The sequence below is a fragment of the Batrachochytrium dendrobatidis genome, assembly GCF_000203795.2.
Source record: "Batrachochytrium dendrobatidis JAM81 unplaced genomic scaffold BATDEscaffold_1, whole genome shotgun sequence".
NCBI classification, from domain to species: domain Eukaryota; kingdom Fungi; phylum Chytridiomycota; class Chytridiomycetes; order Rhizophydiales; genus Batrachochytrium; species Batrachochytrium dendrobatidis.
Window position 1 is genome coordinate 2,884,499 of NW_006281099.1, and position 18,869 is coordinate 2,903,367.

At 39.6% G+C, this 18,869-nt stretch overlaps 3 protein-coding genes across 3 annotated transcripts; all 3 read right to left on the bottom strand.

Annotated features, from left to right (window-relative positions):
- Positions 1-4,916: 4,916 nt before the first annotated feature.
- On the bottom strand, positions 4,917-6,881 carry BATDEDRAFT_9192 (uncharacterized protein; the record flags this gene model as incomplete). The annotated part of the gene is made up of 3 exons (XM_006675029.1): positions 4,917-5,273; positions 5,368-6,429; positions 6,558-6,881. Coding segments are annotated over 3 exons (1,743 nt in total), but the record flags the coding sequence as incomplete, so codon positions are not given.
- Positions 6,882-7,784: 903 nt separating this feature from the next.
- On the bottom strand, positions 7,785-11,020 carry BATDEDRAFT_34175 (uncharacterized protein). Its single transcript, XM_006675712.1, has 2 exons — positions 10,651-11,020; positions 7,785-10,511 (listed from the first exon to the last, which is right to left on the bottom strand). The coding sequence occupies exons 1-2, from the start codon at positions 10,722-10,724 to the stop codon at positions 7,823-7,825; spliced, it is 2,763 nt and encodes a 920-aa protein (XP_006675775.1). The 5' UTR covers positions 10,725-11,020; the 3' UTR covers positions 7,785-7,822.
- Positions 11,021-11,221: 201 nt separating this feature from the next.
- BATDEDRAFT_34176 (uncharacterized protein) lies at positions 11,222-18,624 on the bottom strand (the record flags this gene model as incomplete). Its single annotated transcript, XM_006675713.1, has 14 exons — positions 11,222-12,127; positions 12,212-12,652; positions 12,745-12,897; positions 12,971-13,254; positions 13,342-13,558; positions 13,649-13,698; positions 13,764-14,537; positions 14,600-15,002; positions 15,118-15,661; positions 15,763-15,887; positions 15,990-17,357; positions 17,453-17,689; positions 17,776-18,084; positions 18,364-18,624. The coding sequence occupies 14 exons, from the start codon at positions 18,622-18,624 to the stop codon at positions 11,222-11,224; spliced, it is 6,072 nt and encodes a 2,023-aa protein (XP_006675776.1).
- Between the last annotated feature and the right edge of the window lie 245 nt (positions 18,625-18,869).

The window sequence follows — 18,869 nt, forward strand, 5'->3', positions numbered from 1 at the left end:
CGCGAGGAATACACACTGAAATGCAATTTCATGCTTGAGCTTGCACGGTGCATGGTGGAATATGGCGTGCCAATTCACAGATTCGAGTATCATCTCGAGGCTGTAGGAATGTGCCTTGGAATTCAAAGCTCGTTTGTTGCGCTGGCTGGTATGTCTGGCTTACGACTATTGGAAAGCTGAAAATTTAAAAAACTACTCGAGACTAACCTATTTTTATTGAATGGTTGTATCAATAGGACTCATTCTTATCAGCTTTAACCACAAGAACCGTGCATCAGATACATTTTTCATCAAATGCTCACAGGGCTATCAGATGGGAAAATTATCTCTTACTAATGCACTTTGCTTTGAGCTCGTTCACGGAGGTATGGATATTCAGCAGGCACAATCTCGCTTAAAGGAAATCCGAAGTGCACCTGATACTCCTGGCTGGAAATCTATGGTCACTTATCCCGTCATTGCCTTTTGCTTGGGTGTGATTGGCTTCAATTGCTCCTGGATAGAGTCAATGCTTGCTGTCATCACATCGATCCCAGTTGCTTGCCTAACCTATATGGGTGGAAAATACCCCAGCATCACTTATTTGTCCGAGTTCTTGTCTACATTTTTTTGCGTTCTTCTTGGAAACTCGCTTGTATATGTCACACAGAGAGTTGATCCGTGTTTATCGACACAACGGATTGTTTTCAGCAGTATTGCCATCATTCTTCCTGGATTGCAGTTAACGACGGCTATTATTGAGCTTAGTACACGTAACTTGATTTCGGGTACTGTGCGTCTCTTTTTCGCTCTCTTTTTAGCTCTGTTGCTTGGGTAGGTGATATTTATGCTATATATCCATAGTGTTGTTGAGCCATGTAACAGTCGACTAATCATTGCAATTCCTGAAATAGGTTTGGGTATATAATTGGCATTAATTTGACAAGTTCGCTTGATATTGCTCCGCCAGCAGCAGATTGCCCCACATCACCAATCAACATATTATGGGCGATTCCTACTTTCCCCCCACTAGCACTTTCCATCTGCTATGAGTTTCAGGCACGTCGAAGCCAGTATGCGATCATGATTGTCACATCTGCAATTGGATATGTCACAACCTTTCTGATCAGGATTCCTATATTCAAAAATAATTTTGAAGTTGTAACTATTCTCTCCGCATTGGCAATTGGCTTGACTGCCAACATATATGCCCGCATTACTCGCGATGTAGCAGTTGCGCCAATTCTTGCAAGCATTCTACTGCTTGTGCCTGGATCTGTTGGATTAAGAAGCACACTTGGGTTCATGTCTCAAGACACATTGAGCGGGACTGCCATTGCTTTTCAAATGCTAATGATTGGAATGTGCATAACTATTGGGTTGTTTATTGCTACCTTGATTGTTTGGCCCATTCGTGGTCCCCGTATGAAGTACATTACCGTATAACAAGCTTAATAGAGGTATTCATTTCCACTCCCCCAAAATCCCCGCATTCACAATAGTCGATCACATGGTTATGGCCATTGTGTTCAAGTCTCGGTTAAAGTGTATATGCCAAGATACAAGGTTCTATGCCATCTTGTTTTAATATTAAAAATAAACATGCATTAGATAAATCAAGTGCCAAATTATAGCTTGAATGCAGTTAAAATAAGGAATGATGATAAAAAGTTGCGGCAGCACCCAAAGTCAATTATGAATCAGTATATGCTGTCATCGTCACCCCAGTCGATCTCTAGAATGTCCTGTATGTCCGCTGCCTCCGTGGCTGTAATACCATGATGATTAAATGTATCTGAAATTGTATTCTTTTTCACCAACTGTTGTAAAGGCTGATTTGGAGGCTGGGGTATATGAGTATTCGGATGCATATTGGATTGTGGATGATATGCGTGAATATCTTGATTCGAAGATGCTAGGCTTGAATGCCGAAAAGTGTCGGATTGGTTTGGTTTGTACGACTTGGGATCAGAACGATTCAAAGGTTTACAGGGTTTAACGGGGAAAATGTCCTCAAAGTCGTCATTGTCATCAAGCATAAAGTTTTTTTGACAAGGTAGATCCAACTCAAATGTACGTGGTGTCAGTTTGCTAGGAACGGCTAGTTCAAAGGGTTTTTTACAAGATGCATGTCGTGTGTATAGTGGTTCTGATAAACCCAACGTAGGGGCTTGGCGTACGTTATGATGTAAATCAAAAGTCGACTCCTTTTTTCTATCCTCATTATTGGTTTCATATGTTTCTTCGTCATCATCAAATTCATCCTCTACGATATTCTCAGAGTCGCTACCATCAGTTGATTTCGTGTTTGAACTTTCTTGTCTCATCCTGGCAAGCCGAAATCGGGCACCGGTGCTTCGGCGTCCTAGTCCACCAAGACACGGACTGAGTAGCGAAGAACGATAAAATGCATGCATGTCTACTACAGATGCTGTAGACCCAGAAGACATTTCTTTTTGAGATTGAAAATGAAAAGATAACTCGTCATCATTCACTACAAAACTGTTTTCTGCTTCACTGTCGGCACCAGATTCGTAGTTTTCATCTGAGCTGGCCACATCACTTTCAGACGACAGCTGGGCCTCAATATCTAAAAATGGATTACACTCGGCTCGTACTTTTTCTTTTTTTCTTTTTTTGAATCTTGATGGTATAGAATTCTTTGTTGGCTGTTTGACTGCAATAATAGGTGAGCCGCGTTGTTTTGGAGCTCTGCGTTGCGGCGCTTGTTTATTTGCCTGACGCTCCAAAAGCATTTTAAGTCGACCAGTGGGGCGTTTTGAAAACTCATTATCACTCTCCTTCCCATCTTCAGCATCGTCGTCTTTGTAAAGATGCATATTGTCATTTCCTTGCCAATATGTACCTTCAGTGGTCCTCTTTCCTTTAAAAGATGAGATCTGAGTGCCTCCTGATGTTTGATCATCTTCATCTTCGGAAATAAGCGCTCTTGCTTTGAATCGTCTAATTTGCTTTGGTGCCGAATCTGGAGTAGATGAAATTAGTGCCTCAAAACCAGGTGTTTCAGATCTATTTTCTTCTTCTAGGCAATGATATTGGTCACCAATCTGTGGTGATAATAATGGGATAAGATTACTCTGTCGCGATATTGGTCGTGGAGTTTTGAATACAGGTGCAGCATCGCCAGGTACAGGTTTCTGATCAATGTAAGCCAATGAATTAGACCCATTATCATATAAGTGACGCTGCTGCAATGTAGGGGATTTGACGTGACTGGGTTCAACCAATGTAGTCTTAATTTCATCGGCCACAGATGATATCGGAGTTATTGACGTAGCAGCTTTTGAAAAAGTAGCTGTGGTAGAATTAGGTTTCAAACCTACATATTTTTGATGCAATTTGATTGAGTCGGATTTGATAGGGCTTTTAGAATTGTCATGGTGTTGATTATCGGCAAGCGGATCATTGCACGTGTTGGTTATATTGGCTTGGTCATACTGTGAAAACGAAATATTGGCTAGCTCAGTGTCTGAAATATCTTCAAAACTAATCAGATCATCTAAGTCGTCAAATAGAGCTTCATAATCGATGGCTTTACAAGAAGAATCAGCCTCAGTTTTAGAAAATGTAGTGCTTTTTAAATGAAGATCAGATGTAGTAGCGGGTTTTGAGTTAAATGAAGCATGCTTGGGTAATTCTTCCAAAAAAATTGTGTTAAATTCTAAACAAGGACCCAAATGTGCTTCTACAGGAAGATGAAACATTTCTGGACATAGCTGATGAAATTTTGATGGCGTTTGATGAAGGGGTTTAAAGTCTCTAGTCAAGTCGTCACTAGACAAGCCATTATATATTGCATCCACATCTGGTGTTGCATGTAATATCTGATTGTTTTGTAAAACTGTATGCTCTTGATGTTTTTGAAGAACAGCTTGATTAGAGTGTGTGTTTGACAAAGTTGAGTGATTTTTATCATCTGCCTGTGAATGCGACAAGGAAGTGGACAAAACACCATAATCATTTCGTGAATCAAATAGTGTTGAATCGTTAATGTCAAATGCACGTGGCTCGTCAACATAATTTAAACTTTTGATTGGTGGTAAATTTTCAGAAAGTTTGGGGTTTTGGTTTAAAGTGCTGGTTGGTCTTAGTTCATAAGCAGTAGTTGCATTTAGTGTGTTTTGGGATAGTGCTTGATGATCAATTTCAACCCGATTATTGGAACAATCGTTTAAATTTTTGTTGTGATGCAGATGAGATGAAGCATTAGTATCCGCTAAAATGCTATTTGAACAAATAGCTGGAGCAGGTGATTGCATAACACCTGGCTCATGTAGAGATGTGGATGGGTTGGCATTGTTGGTGTGTAATAGACGCTTTTTTACCATACCAGTACAAACCTGAAATACAGATTCGGCCTCTAAAAAAGGCTTATCATGGCTATTAATTCTTTCAAAGTCATCATCATCGCCTGACGAAAGTAAATCAATAATATAAGAGCGCTTTCTTTTGGTTTTTGTCAAAGTATTTTCAGACGTTTGTCGATCTAAATCAACAGTTGTATCAAGAGGCTTCGTAGTTGTAACAGGACAGCAATATTCGTCATCTAGTGTATGGACGGCATCAGTTTCGAGGTTTGCTAAAAAATTGGTCCAGCATAAATCGGATTTCATCTTCTCAATTACAGGTCTAGACTTTTTCAAGTCTTCTTCTATTCCTAGCTCCTCACAAAGCTGAATCATTTGAACAAAATTGACAGATCGAGATGTACGCGATAACCGAATCTCTGGAAGCAACTGAGTTTGCCAATATGCAAAACGCCCAATAGACAGATCAGTGTATTTTAAGCTGGCGCTTTTATATCGCTGTCGATCTGCAGTTATAAGAGACTCGAGTTCCAACGAAGATATGGATGGTTTTTTTGTGACCATTTTTGTCTTGGATAATGTGTTGGATTTAGAACGTTCATACTGGGCAATCTCAAGCTCACGCTTGTCGCAGACAGGTCTGGCATTAGATGGAATGATTCGAGATAAATTACCCGAATACATTTGAATTCGTTTTCCTTGTCCATCCATAATGGCACGCTGGATACTCTTGTATTGGGCCTGAGCTTTACGATGAATCTCCTCCTCTTTGCCCTTTGAAAGAATGACAACAATTCTACCTTGGCGTTTACGACCTGTTCGACCCATTCGTTGAAGCATACGAACTGGTGAAGTCTGTGCATCGTAGCAGACAATGAGATCAACATCACCAATATCTAGCCCTTCCTCGCCAATGGATGTAGATACCAAGACGTTGTAGTTTCCAGATTGGAATTTGGAAATTACCTACGCAAAAATAGGTTTGAGCACATTTCAACACAACTGCTCAAAGTTTGTACCAACTCTTACAAGATCATTCGTTTCCAAATTAATATATTACCTCCAATTGCTCCTTTTGTGTAAATCCTTTCCCCTTTTTGCCGCTTTTACTTGATGACTGACCAATAAACGACATGACTCGCAGGAATGGGTGGTGTTGATTGAGTTTTGTCACAATTTCATCGACATTGTCTCTGTATTGAGAAAAAATCATGACGCGAGACTTGGACAAGCTAGCATCACTCGAACCTTCGTCTCCGTTATCGGGCAGCTCTTTTGAAAAATGCTCTAAAACGACAGCAACAAGTCGATCTAATTTTGGGTGACTTGAAAAATCAGGACTTTTGGTAATTTCATTTACGTGGATCATGAGTGCTTTTAAATCCGAGTTTTCCACTAGTTCAGAACGACTACGTGAATTTTTTTCTGAAGGTGCTTCTGCTAAAAAACTACTAACTGTGTCATAAAAAGAACGGATGCCATAAGTTTGGAGCTGCTGTAAAGCCGCACACATTGCCATGCAAATTCCAGAATCATTCATAATGGATGAAATTTGTGCACGGTTTGCATCCTTGTGGTTATCGATCCATCGTTTGCGAGCATCAAGAAGAGCATATCGAGATACTGCCCGAGGATCCTTCTCGTAAAACACACCGTGATTGCATAATCGAACAAGAAAAATGGAAACCACCTTGGCAAAAGCATCAACGATCCGTGTAATCTGTGGTGTGAGACTAACAATAATCTCTTCAATTTGCCGACTAAAAATAAACGGCCGAATGTCAAACGAATCTTCTGTGCGAATTTCAATGTGCTGAATTAGAAGATTGTTTACAACATGCTGAACAGCTTTCATATCGCTGCCAGGTGTTGCACTGAGTGCCAAGACACGAAAAGGAGAACTAGCTTTTGAAAGTTCGCGAATGACTTCGCAATAGGCATAGTTTCCAGTTGCTCTATGTGCTTCATCAACTACCAGTAAGACAACCTTATCAGCTGAACACGCTGCAGATCGCAAGTCATTTTGCATTACTTGGGGTGTTAGGAAAAACACACGTTTTTGTTTCCAGATCCCAATGCGCGTCTCTGACTTGGTGGTTCCTGTCAACTCATACGTCATATCCTAGTTGTGTTTGCATGATTAGATGACAAGATCATCAGATTGACAATAGAAACACGATGCGTCGGTTTAAACACATACCAAGATATTTCAATGCATAATACAAATTAAACTATTTTATAGATTGGTACCTGATGAATGCCAGTGATCTTGAAGCATGCTTCAATCTGTTGAGCTACTAATGGCTTTGTAGGAGCCATAAAAATGATTTTCCCTTCTGGAAACCACCTATAATAATTGTACATGACGACAGCAGCTAAAAAAGTTTTTCCCAAACCAGTTGGAAGAGCAACCAATGTGTTTGCAAACAAGGCACGACTGATAATATTAAACTGGTAGTCTCGAAGCGGATAGTTTATCGGATATATCCATGTTTCCAACTCCTTTTCATCGATTACATGCGTGTTTAGGCTGGACACTGCACTGGGATCACCTTGCTGTATCTGATTAGCCATGTCACTCTTTTCATGTTGAGTATTGCACATAGTGGATGGAGTGTTGCCATTATTAAGCATTGGCCATTGACAAGTGCCAGGCTGACTGGGAGCGACTGGCTTGAGTTTAAATTTAATAGATGCAGCATTTGTGCTGGAATGGTTGTGAGGAACATTAGTTGAATTGCGGACAGGTTGCAAAGGAGCTGCTGGACCAGAGGATTTGGGTTGTGCAGACAATAGTCCAGACTGGCCAAAGACTAGTCGTTGCTGAACTGAGCCAAGTGGTCGAGCAGGAATAGGATTGGGTCGATTGCTAGCATTCAGGCTTTGAGCAGTCGAAGAATAAACATGTGAATTAGTAGCAGTCAATGTGTTCATGCCAGCAGACAGCTCGGCAGCATCAACAGCAGCCATCATAGCATTCAGATCGTCATCAAGTTCAAAGTCATCCCAAGCTTCTGACATGCTGCACCATTCAACCCAACAGAAAAGTCGTTTGTGAAGTTTTTACTTGAACTCTGCAACACTGCAGCTGTATTCACAAGTAGAAACTTCTGTTTTGGAATGTTTAAACATTCATTTTTATACTCAAATTGGCTTTGTATTCTACAATTCACAACAATTATTGTAAAATACAAACTATCGTTTTTGTCATATTCGTGTATCGTACAATCACCAGATTCATTCATTGCAATCCTGATATTGAATTCGACTGTTGTCAAACTCTACAAGTTCATCGATACATTCGCGTTCTAATCTGAAGATCACGTCAGGAATGAAACTTGTTTTCATAATCTCCAGCCAAGTTTAACGAGTTTAGAGGATATCATATTGCTTAACACATTTGATGGAAATCATCATTCCATAAGACTGGCTGTCATGTACTTTGCTATCCCATTTTATATGAATACAGCTGTATATACTAGCAGATTATTCTAATATCTTTATTACTAATGATGTCAATGCATACGAATGCGTTCCCCCAACTCTCGCATCTTGACGGAAGTTCTATATTCTAGAATTTGGTTCACAAGATGTCCCAAAATGGTAATCCCAAACTGATCATCCCCTTGCACAAGTGTCATATAAACCGAAGAAAGTATTTCTGGAGTTACATGAATGGCTTTGAATTTTAAACTTTTGGTGGTTCTACTCTGCTTAGTATTGGCAGTGTACCATTTTAAAACAGTCCCGTCCCTTTTTGATTGGTGTTCTTGAGGCTCCTGCTTGGACTGGTCTGCAGACTCTATGTCGGTGCTCAATTGAAATTCATTGGGATCATGATCAGAATTGACAGCACAGTCCAATACAAATAAAAATAATCGAGGTACTTGGTAGATTGCACTAACAGTCGACAGTTTAGTCCAAGATTGCACATCAAGAATAACATTATAGTTGCGAATGCATTGGGAAAATTGATCGCCTATCCAATCACTGTGCATTCCAATAGCTGCAATTGTATTGCAATCAGAAGTGCCCCAAGTAGTAACAAGTAGTGTCAACATACAATTGAGTTGGTGGCAATCGCTAGGTGTCAGATTTATCAAACGCCCAGATGAATACATGTTATCCATATAAGCCAACCAAACATGCCGAATGCAAATGAAACTGGAAGCACATTGGTAGCATCTCATCAATGCTGTCCACATGTAATCTTGAGTAGGCGTGATCCCATAGTATGTCACCATTATGGATATCACTCGCTCAATGTCGTGAATAGTAAAGTCCTGACAACGGGATAATGCAAGAGCAAGTGCAGCAAACAGCCTTTCGTCCGGTCGAGTATACATGTATGGTAAATGAGCAATAAACGAAACTAGCTCGGAACGACGATTGGCAATTCCAAATCCCTTGATGTAGATTGAAAACGCAATCGTTTGGACACGATGATCAAGTTTAAGAATCAAATCAATATATCGCCGTGCTTCGTCAAGCTGATCCAATCTTACATACCACTCAACCACCTCGGTTAAAATGTCATGCATACTATTAACATTGGATTTGCTTTGAACTCGAGATTCAAAACTCTTTGATAATCCGACAACATTTGGTTTTCTGCACATGAGTTCAGTCAGTGAACAGTCTACCGTCGCTTCATTAGCGTGCTCTTTTATAGCCTGATGCAAAGCTTGATCGATTTCGGGAGCCCTTTTTAAAAGACTCAACGCTTCATCCAAGTCGTTTAGTTGAATAAACATTCGAATCAAGGAGTGAAGAATAGGAAGGGTCAATGAGTAACCCTCTCTCAGCATTCGATCAATGTACCAATGTGTTGTCTGGGGATTGCACGCCTCGGCTTGCATTTGAATAATCATCGTAAACAAGGATTTACTCACTCTATAGCCCTGCCTATAGGTCTCATTAAACATTTTCTCGGTAGACTTGAAAGCTCTATGATCTATAGCATTGGTAAGAATTTGAACTAAAAGATCAACTGGGGGACGATGGCCAGCAGTGATCATTTCGTTTAGCCATAATTTTGGTAAAATTTGCCGACTCAAAGGCGGAGTAGAAAGAGTATCAACGATCTCGTAGAAAATAGAAGCATCCATACGATTAAAGTGGCTTCTCAGTAAACTGGTTGAAAGAATGGGAATATATACATGTGGATCAAGCCGCTCTACGTGATGGGCAGTAGCAACAAGCGTAGCCACCAGGCAAGAAGATTTAGTAAGCATATCTGGTGTGACGCATTTCAAGATTTGCATGAGACCGTCTAGATTCCGGGGCTGAGTATATATATGACATCGAATAGCTGCAGAGTAAATATGGGCAATTCCTGATACACCTCCAAGCCGATAATCTTTGCATAGCTGCAGCAGAATCGTGATACTCTTCATCTTTCCTGCTTTGGATAACTTATGAGCAAATTGGCTGATGGACTTTTCACCCAAACAGATGTTGAACTCTATTGCCCAAACCAAAATGCTGAATGCTACTTTGAAATCTTGTGTCAGTAAGGCATGGTAAATGAGTGCTTCGTACACGTCGCTTGATGCTTTTCCAAACTGACTAGATCGTATCAGCTCATCAATTATATTCTTGGCGTCAGAGTGCTGATTATTCTCGGTGAAGATGATGGAAAACAAAATCAGCGACTGCGGCGAAGTTGAAATCTTATTTCTATAAATAAAATCCAGCACTATTGAAGCATGACTTGCAGATTTAGATTCCTGCACAATTCGACACAGCATCGGCATCATACTTTGCTGGTTAGATGAGTTAGCGTACAGTGTCGCCCATCGTAAATATGATGAAATGGTATGATGACATCCGTGATTTAATACAGCCGAGCAGATCAGATCCAAAGTGTCAAGTGATATCATGTTTCCAACGGATCTATGTGACCATAGTATATCCATTGCCTGTATTAGTTGATTTCGATCTATATAATTTATAATCAAACGCTCGGTATTTGGATTGATTAAAAGTGTTTTTGGTATAGATTGTGGACTAGTCTGAACTAGAGATGATGAGGGTATAATAGAATTAGTGCGAGATTTCGCAAGGGATTTAAGACGATCAAAAGGTACTGTGTGATTGGCGCATGTTGATTTCTGTCGAATAAATGGCATATATGCATCTGAATATCGAAGAATACAAAAGCTAGTTGATTTATAATTATGTGTATAGCAGAACCCAGTAAAACTATAATTAAAAAGGCATATAGAACATCATATCTGTGTTAATAGACTAAAACTCTCAGGTTATCCAGCAAAGGTTGACGATAAAATAGGACCAATGTCTGGATTTAATAAATATCCAGCTTTGAATCGAGCCCACTTACTTTTGAAAGACAAGTTTTCGTCTGAAATGAGCAGTTTGTCTTGGAAGTGTGGATGTAGTGGGGCAATAAGGCATGTGAATGTTGGTCGAGAAGCACCTAGTGTGCAACCGATGCCCCAACAAAGGTGCGTTTACCGCTAATACTTTGTGAAAGATCTGCTGTTTATTCTTTGATATGCGCTTGTAGTGTTTATACGGCTGATGGGTTTATAAAAGAAATTTAGTCGAGTTGGTTGAACTTGTATTTCCTGTGGAATCAATGAGCATATGCTGAGTAGGAAAAGTCCAGCTAAATAAATCTTATTAAACAATACAAGATCAATGAGCGTATCAAAGGTAAAAATAGTCACAGTGCTCGCTCTGTGCATGAGCAATTAGACACCACTTGGTTCCAATCTAGTGAATTGGTTTTTGTCGAGATCTTGCCTACAAAAACCATTTCTGTACACGTGACAAACAAAATGTGAAAATTGCACAGTACAAACTCACATGACTTTTATCTGAATCATCACAATCTGATCCAAATAGATTTGATATCGAGAATATGTACATGTTTATTATCTACATAGTATTTACAGAGCAGTAAATCCAGTATCAGACTCAACTTCTAATTGAGTCGGCATGGATTCATCAATGTGATATACGGTGCTGGACGAAAGATGTTTCTTTACGCGCTTGATTGTGTTTCTGGCATTCGCCATAGATCCACCGTGTAGCAGCAATGAAGATACTGCTATGCTCCCTTCACCAGATTCTTCAAGTGTATCTGAGTCCATATCATCTTGCTGTAAACTACTATATATCTCGCTTATACTGGCCTCATCGCTTGCAATCGAATGAAAACTACTTTCATGCGGTATGCCTAGCAAATTTTCGAATGTCGATATTCTTGGTGAAGAGTAGTTGGAATCATCAATGATCACAGGTAAGCTCTCTTCTTCAAAACTGTCCGAGTGTTGAACTGGTAATAAATCCGCATCATCCAGATCAAGACTACTATGTGCCGTATCGTGTATATCCTGCATACGCTCTTGCATCTCCTCCAATGCTGCCTGTTTTAAAAGATTGTCGGCAAACTCGTCCAATGAATCTGCTCTCACACTCAACTCATTGTCCTTGTTATTAAACCCAAAAAACCCTTTAACTAAAGTATCTGGGCCATCAATAGATCGAAGGTTGCTCATTCCGTCTACTGGTGGTGGCACTGCCGTCATAAATGTACTTCTTGGTCCATTCTCCATTGTAAACCGCGCAGAAGCGGTCATTTCAGCAGAATCAGGCATCAGGAAAGTGTTTGCCATGCCAGTTTGCAAAGTCAGTGGAGTGCTTTTGGCATAGTTTGTCGGTGCCAAGTTTTTGAAACTAGCTTGACTTGATCGCTTGCGTGCAATGATTGCCTTTTGTGCCTCTGCCTTGATAAAAAGTTTTTTTTTGTTTGCAATCGACCTACAGGTTGCATTGTATTCCCTGAGTGCTCGCTAATGAGTGCATATGGTATTAAATCTTATTAGCAAAAACACATCATCCATAGACTTCATGTTGGCATTGTCTGGCAAACTTACTTGAAGATTCCGCGAAAACGTGGGGAAAATATCAAAAAACTTTTCAGGAGATCTCATGCGATCTGACACATCTTCTGCAAAATAATGAAAAACTTGATCAAGTTTTATACGCAGCTCCTTGACTGTTTCTTCTGCAGTATCCAATGGTGTCTTGGTTTTAGACAAAAATGTGTCAAAGCAATCAAGAAACCTATCCTGAGTATCTTTTGGAAATCCTTGTGACTTGTATGTTTCAAGCTCTAATTGTATAGACTGCCATCCGCTGCGCAGTTGTCGAATAGAGTCTTCGAGCGAGTTGAAAGAAACACGCGAGGCAGCTTCAACAGATGGCATATCTGACATATACTCTAAAACATGTTGCTGGTTTTTTTGGAGATATTGAGCCAGGTAATGCAACAATGTGCCTACTGCCTTTCCATTATTTGCCTTTGTATCTCTCAGCTATATAGTATTCAAATATATGTAAAAGTATCAGTGCTATAAAGCTATCAAATAGATTGCAGCTGTATATTACTGATTTTAAACAAGCCTACCGTCATGAGTGACTCAAGTCGGAAGCCACGCGCATTTCCTCGAAAGGATGTTCCGTTAAGATAATTTCCAATAATCAGTACGGCCTGAAGCAATTCCCGAAGCAAGTTTGATTTGAGAATTTGATCACATGCCAACAACAGCGTGGAGCAATCCTAAAATATCAAAACCAAGTGAGTTGAAAATGTAAAAAAACTAACCATATCAATAAAATAAAGCTTGACATACTGTTGTGATTTCATCAATTTCGTCGTTAAATCGACGCCTAAATATCATACTATTCATGCGCATCTCGATACGTGGTATGTCCATCAACGCTATAAAATAAGTTTCTGCATCACCAAGCTCGCTAAGATCACCTTCATAAGATTTTAAAATATCCAACTCGTCCTCTTTTGGAGCATATTTACAAAGCTTAGAAAGCTGATCGATTGACAGAGCATCATCATCAATAGTCTTAATAGCCAAGCTGATGGATGCAAAAGGAAGTCGCAGTCCCTTGAGAGTGATGGCTAGTTTAAAAGAAATCACAATACGCACTCCAAATATTAGAATTGCTTGATAAAAACCAAATAGTAATTCTCCAATGCAGTAGATACCTATATCCTGAGCGCGTTTGTGATCCAAAAGTGTAATGACCTTTTTAGCTTCAAGAGGCTTTGATGACTGTACTGTCTTGGCTTCATCTATTTTTGAAAACAATTCTAATAGTTCGTCCTCCTCAAGATCTATATCTTTACTATAAGTTTCTGTGAAAAGATCCTTCCAAATGGACTGAACTGCAATATGGTTGGCAATCTTGTCCCATTGCAAATGCTTAAAGTGGTTCAAAAATATGCAAATAGTGTTAGACTGTAACCAGTGAATTATTCATAATTGCTGTAAGTTAAAAGCATAGCATCATACCTTCATGGGGTTCTTTGCTTGCAAAATTAAGAGATTTTGCTGGGGTGGAGCTAAAAATAATAACCTGTAATTAGTCTAGATCAGCAAATTGTAATGCATTAATTGAACGCCATACCTAGTCCAGATGGTGGCGGTGGAGGCCCAGATAGTGGAGGGGGCGGTGGCGGTGGAGGTCCAGATAATGGAGGGGGTGGAGGAGGAGGTGGTGGTGGTGTAGCATTGATTACGAGAGTTTGATCTTCTAAATCTTGATCAGTATTTGAATAGGTAGCAGTAGATGTGAGTTGGTTGACGCTACTTGAACTAGAATCGTCTTTATCTATAGCATCATTGGATGTTTCGGTACTTTCAGCAAGACTTTTTTGTTTAAGCTGTTGATGACCAATCGACGACTGTGTTTCAATCTCCAATTTCTCATTCACACCACGAAGCTCATCAACTTGTCTTTCAAGACGCTGAATCTCTTCCCATAATTTACCAACTCCAGCTGTTTTACCAAGACGATTCCAAGTATGTTGTACACGAATATCAGATGCCGAAGATGTGTCTTGATTGGTTTGATATTGAGATTCCAGTTGTTGCTGAGCCCGAATCATTCCAATAAGCTCACGAGCTTCAGTAGTTTCAGTAGATGAATAATCATATATCTCAGAATTGCCCTCAGATGACCGATTCGCATCACCTACAACGCCATCTACTGACACCTTTTTAAAGCGTGTCTCGTCTAAAAATGGTTTAAAACGACGTGACTGAATAATCGTACCACTTGGGCCAAGCACAATATGTTTTCCAGAATACTCGAAGTGAGTTTGACCTTTTTCCAAAACAATATCTTGCAAGTCAGCCTCTGAATCTATACGAATAACTGGAGGATGAAGCGCTGCTGAATCTAAATGTATCAATGATGGTTTAAAACAAACTCGGTCAATACAAGAAAAATCAACAATCTACCTTTCTCGCTAAACTTTAAATCATTCGTATCAACTGACGGATCATGTTGTTGAAACTGGAGACTGTGTGAAGTGGTGCGTTTTAAAAAGGGTCCCTCATTTTTAGACGCCTTGAGTGTCCAAGATCTTTCTTTTGCTAATCTACTATGACTTGAAGCATCAGTTGGCGATATAAACTGATTATTGATGAATTCTTCTTGGCCAGCTTTTGAATTTCTTGTTAAAAAAGCTCTTTCAATACTCCCCGATGCTTTATTTTGCGAATCAGTTTGTGAAAGTGAATCCTCAAAACCAAGTTCAAAATCAGCATTGCCAGTCGGAGTTGCTTTTGCTCGTTCTAGTGAGCGCTTCAAAAAAATATTTTGCTTTTTTTGAATATCTAGCAGTGAAAGTGTTTCCCGTAGCTACAGTTTAAACATGATCAGTATTACCAATACATAGTGTTGCTTGGCATAAAAATTCAACCTTGATATACTACCAAATGCAAAAACATCTACATAGTTTCAAAATAGTACATACCTGCTTTTTCAAACTATTGAGTTCTTGAATAACACCAGTAAGATTTGTGTTTCCCAATACACGCAGTTCTTCCTCATCTGTCGTGGAATGGGGAGTTGCTTTGCGCGGATATGGGTTTGAAAGATCTTCAAACACACGGATGACATCATTGTTTAACAGCTCAAAACATCTTCGAGCTTGCATTTCAGGTGCAATAGGTTCTGAAAAAGAGTTTTGAGGAGAGCGCCAATTTAAAACAGAGCCTGCCATTGCTCTCGTGGATTTTTCCAAAGCAGTTAAAGCATAAGATGACTTTTCTCTTGTATGTAAGTCTTGATCTATATTTGAGTTATGTGATCCACGTCGATCCATGCCATCACCGTAAATGAAACCTTGCTTTCGTGCAGAAGAATTTATCTGAGTTTCAGAATCATCTATTGGTTTGAGCGAGTTTAAAATTTGCGAAAAGTTGTCTAATGTAGCCATAACTAGGTATGTTGAACGTTCCGGGTCAGGAAGAGATTGAGCAGATTTGAGTAGATTACTGAGGGTATCTTGCGGATTGCTTTAAGCATAAATGTTTTATTTAAATAAAGGTTGTAAAGATGGTTAGAATAACCAATGGAAATTATAAATAACAAGCAGTGTCATGGCGCATCAAATTACCTAAATGTTCTAGTACAGTCTTTGTATATTTTTTCTATTTCTTCAATATCAGCTTTTCGATCTTGTTCATATGCATCCACTTGAACTCTAAAAGTAGCGGTACAGCCACGCAAATTCAAAAGAGTCTATACAGCATCCATGTTAGTATATTACAAGAAACTCCCATAAACCTGCAATGTGTTAAAAACATAGTGCATATATAAAACTAAAAACTGTTATAGCTTTACCTGCAAAATACTTCGGACGCCGCGAGACTCTACCAATCTCCGCACTCCCCATCGCTCAGTGGGCTGCTCGGCAGCAGAGACCAGTGAATTAATGAGAACAACAATGCTAGTACGGTAGTCCCACAACTCAACCTCGTCAATTAGCTCTTCAAACCCATTACTATCTCTCTTGGCCGCTTTGTCACCAAAACAAAATGGATTATCGATAGACAGTATAAGATTTTGAAATGGAGCTGGCTCATCTTGTATTTGACTTAGCTCCAGTAAAGCCTGCAAAATTAGTTTCCGGCCTACATCGGAAAGTAAACACAAGGGAGCCAAAGTCTCACTGACTAGTGATCGCAAGGCTAAAAATGCACGACGCTGTTGAAAGTTATTCAAAACACCATCTCGTAACTCTGGCGAAGGAAGTGCTAAACACCACACCGTCTGGCGCAAAAGAGCCATAGAATTCACTAATGCGCCAACTCCTACTTTGCTATTTAACAACAATCGAATACATTGAACAACTTCATGTCGCAGTTCGTCTCCCAGCACGGCATCCGCATAAATAGATTGAGTGAATCCAGATCTTACTTTGACTCCTACATTAGAGTCAAGACGCTGCTGAAATAAAATTGTATTGAAACTTTGCCGCAATGTTGGAGATAGTATTTCAGTGATTCGGTCCATGGCAATTTCCAACGATTCAACACCGCCAATTATATTAGAGTTGTCTAGTGTGATGCGACATAACAAAAACTTATCGTTAAATGAACTCCCGCCAAGAGAAAGAGTCACTCGTAGCGAGCTCAAAAGTCTAAACAGTGCCTTTAATGTAGCGTTCCTATTGGAGATTTGTATCACAAACCACTCTGCAGAGTTTTCTGTAAATTGATTAGATTGTCTATTAGCATTTAGCAACGATCCAGTAGGACTTGCTGCTTTAGAAGAAACCCGACTTTGCCTAGTAAGTCGTACATCAAGCGTTGGAGATGAAGGAATGGGTAGCGGTTTTTCAAACGGAATAGGCAGTGGTTTTTCAAACGAGGCGTGTTTTTTAAAAGGCAAGTATTGACTTTGTAAAGTGGATAAAGGTGTTGCTTGTGAGACTTGGGGTGCTGGTAGAGCGGTAGCGCGGCCTTCTACTAAACCAGACTTTGTGTCAGACTGCGTAGAACGTGTGGTTGATCGTAGCTTGTTTTTAAATGATAGATTTACTGGATCTGATATTGGAAATGAGGCTGGAGTGTGCTGTTGATTAAAATCAGAGCCAACACCGATTTGTAATTGTTGTTGCATCTGGTATTTTGCAATGATTTCACGTTTATATGAGTTTGATTTAAAAGCAAGATTTGTTCGTGCAGATCCTTGCAAACCCATTTCATTCTAATAGTTGTATAAAATCACAATAGTAAAGCAAATTTAATTGGACAAGTTTGAACAGCTAATAAGAAATATAGAACACACAAACTGACCAGTACTTGAGCAAAAACACTCTCCAGCTCTGTATCATTTAAGCATTCTACTGGACGCATAGTAGGAGAAGAAAACAACAGCGAGGTTTTTCGAGCAATGATTTTGGGCAAAAACTTATTTTTGCGAGATTGCTCTTGTTCAAGTTCCTGTCTGCGATGGTATTGTCGAATAAAGTGGAGTTTTTTCGAGTCACTCAAAGCCAGCATACTCAGTCGTCGAGCACCATTGTAATTAAGGGCATCCTAATGATTTAAAGCAGTTAAACTAATGAAATCTGAATCAAAATAGGAGATTCGTGTTGTGAACATTTGAAATTCAATATGATTACCAATATATCATTAAATAGCAGTGAAATCTGCTTTTGACTGGTAGATGTAGCAGATGATTTCTGGGTATTATTATTTTGCAGATTTGATGAAGTGGATTGATCTGATGGTTGAAGAACACTGCTTGTGGCACTATGATTACTAGATCGTGCTGCTGAGATACTGGATGATGTGGCTGGAATCGAACTTGATCTAGAAGGTGTATTTGATAATCCAACCAACTTGCGCCAATTTGTAAGCAGAAATTCTCTACTTTTCAATGGTAGATTCCGTAACTGGTGTCTTTGATCTTCTGGTATTCTGCGATCGTCCTAGGTAGTATTGTAATAAACATGTAAAACCATTGGAGTATTATTAGCGACAGAAACAAGTGTGGTGGTAGCTGGAAGTTACAAGTGCATGATATAAAAGTTTGCCACTACTCTGATCATCTTGAACTTCGCCAGACTACTATATTGAGAAATCGTTAAAGTCCATTCACCAATGGGACTAGTCAACATATCTGGATTAATCTTTAATCAGAACCCAGACGATGATAAAACACAATAAACACATGCGATATCAGAAAATTCAATACCAAAAACACCCACCATCATTACTTCAAACTCAGAGTTCATGTGTAAGATGCTTTGTGGGCGCTGCAAGTCACTGGTTGCAGATGCGGTGCTATATAAGCTTGCAGACGAGACTTGCTCTGAAATGGATGAACCAGATGGTGTTGATGAAGATGATTGTCCAAACCCAAAAAAAGGTTTGCGTAATGAGGAAAAGGAGGCAGTATTTTTTAGCTTATTTGTTCGCCCTTGTAGAAACGAGCCCTTATTGTCCGCCTGGTCCTTACGACTATGCATACGAGTTCCAACTCCACAACTGCAAATGACTTTCAAAATCAAATTTCAAAATGTCAAAAAATCACGTGTATTAATCACGTGAACGAACCGGAACTGCCAATCACAAGTGTTCATTAAATCTGCTGGACAACATTGTATCCTGAACTCCTTGGCAAAGCTCACTGATTTTTCTCCTGGCAATCGCCATAAAAACAACAGTACATTCCTGAGACATGCAGCCCTTGCTTTCTTGAGCTAAAACGTAT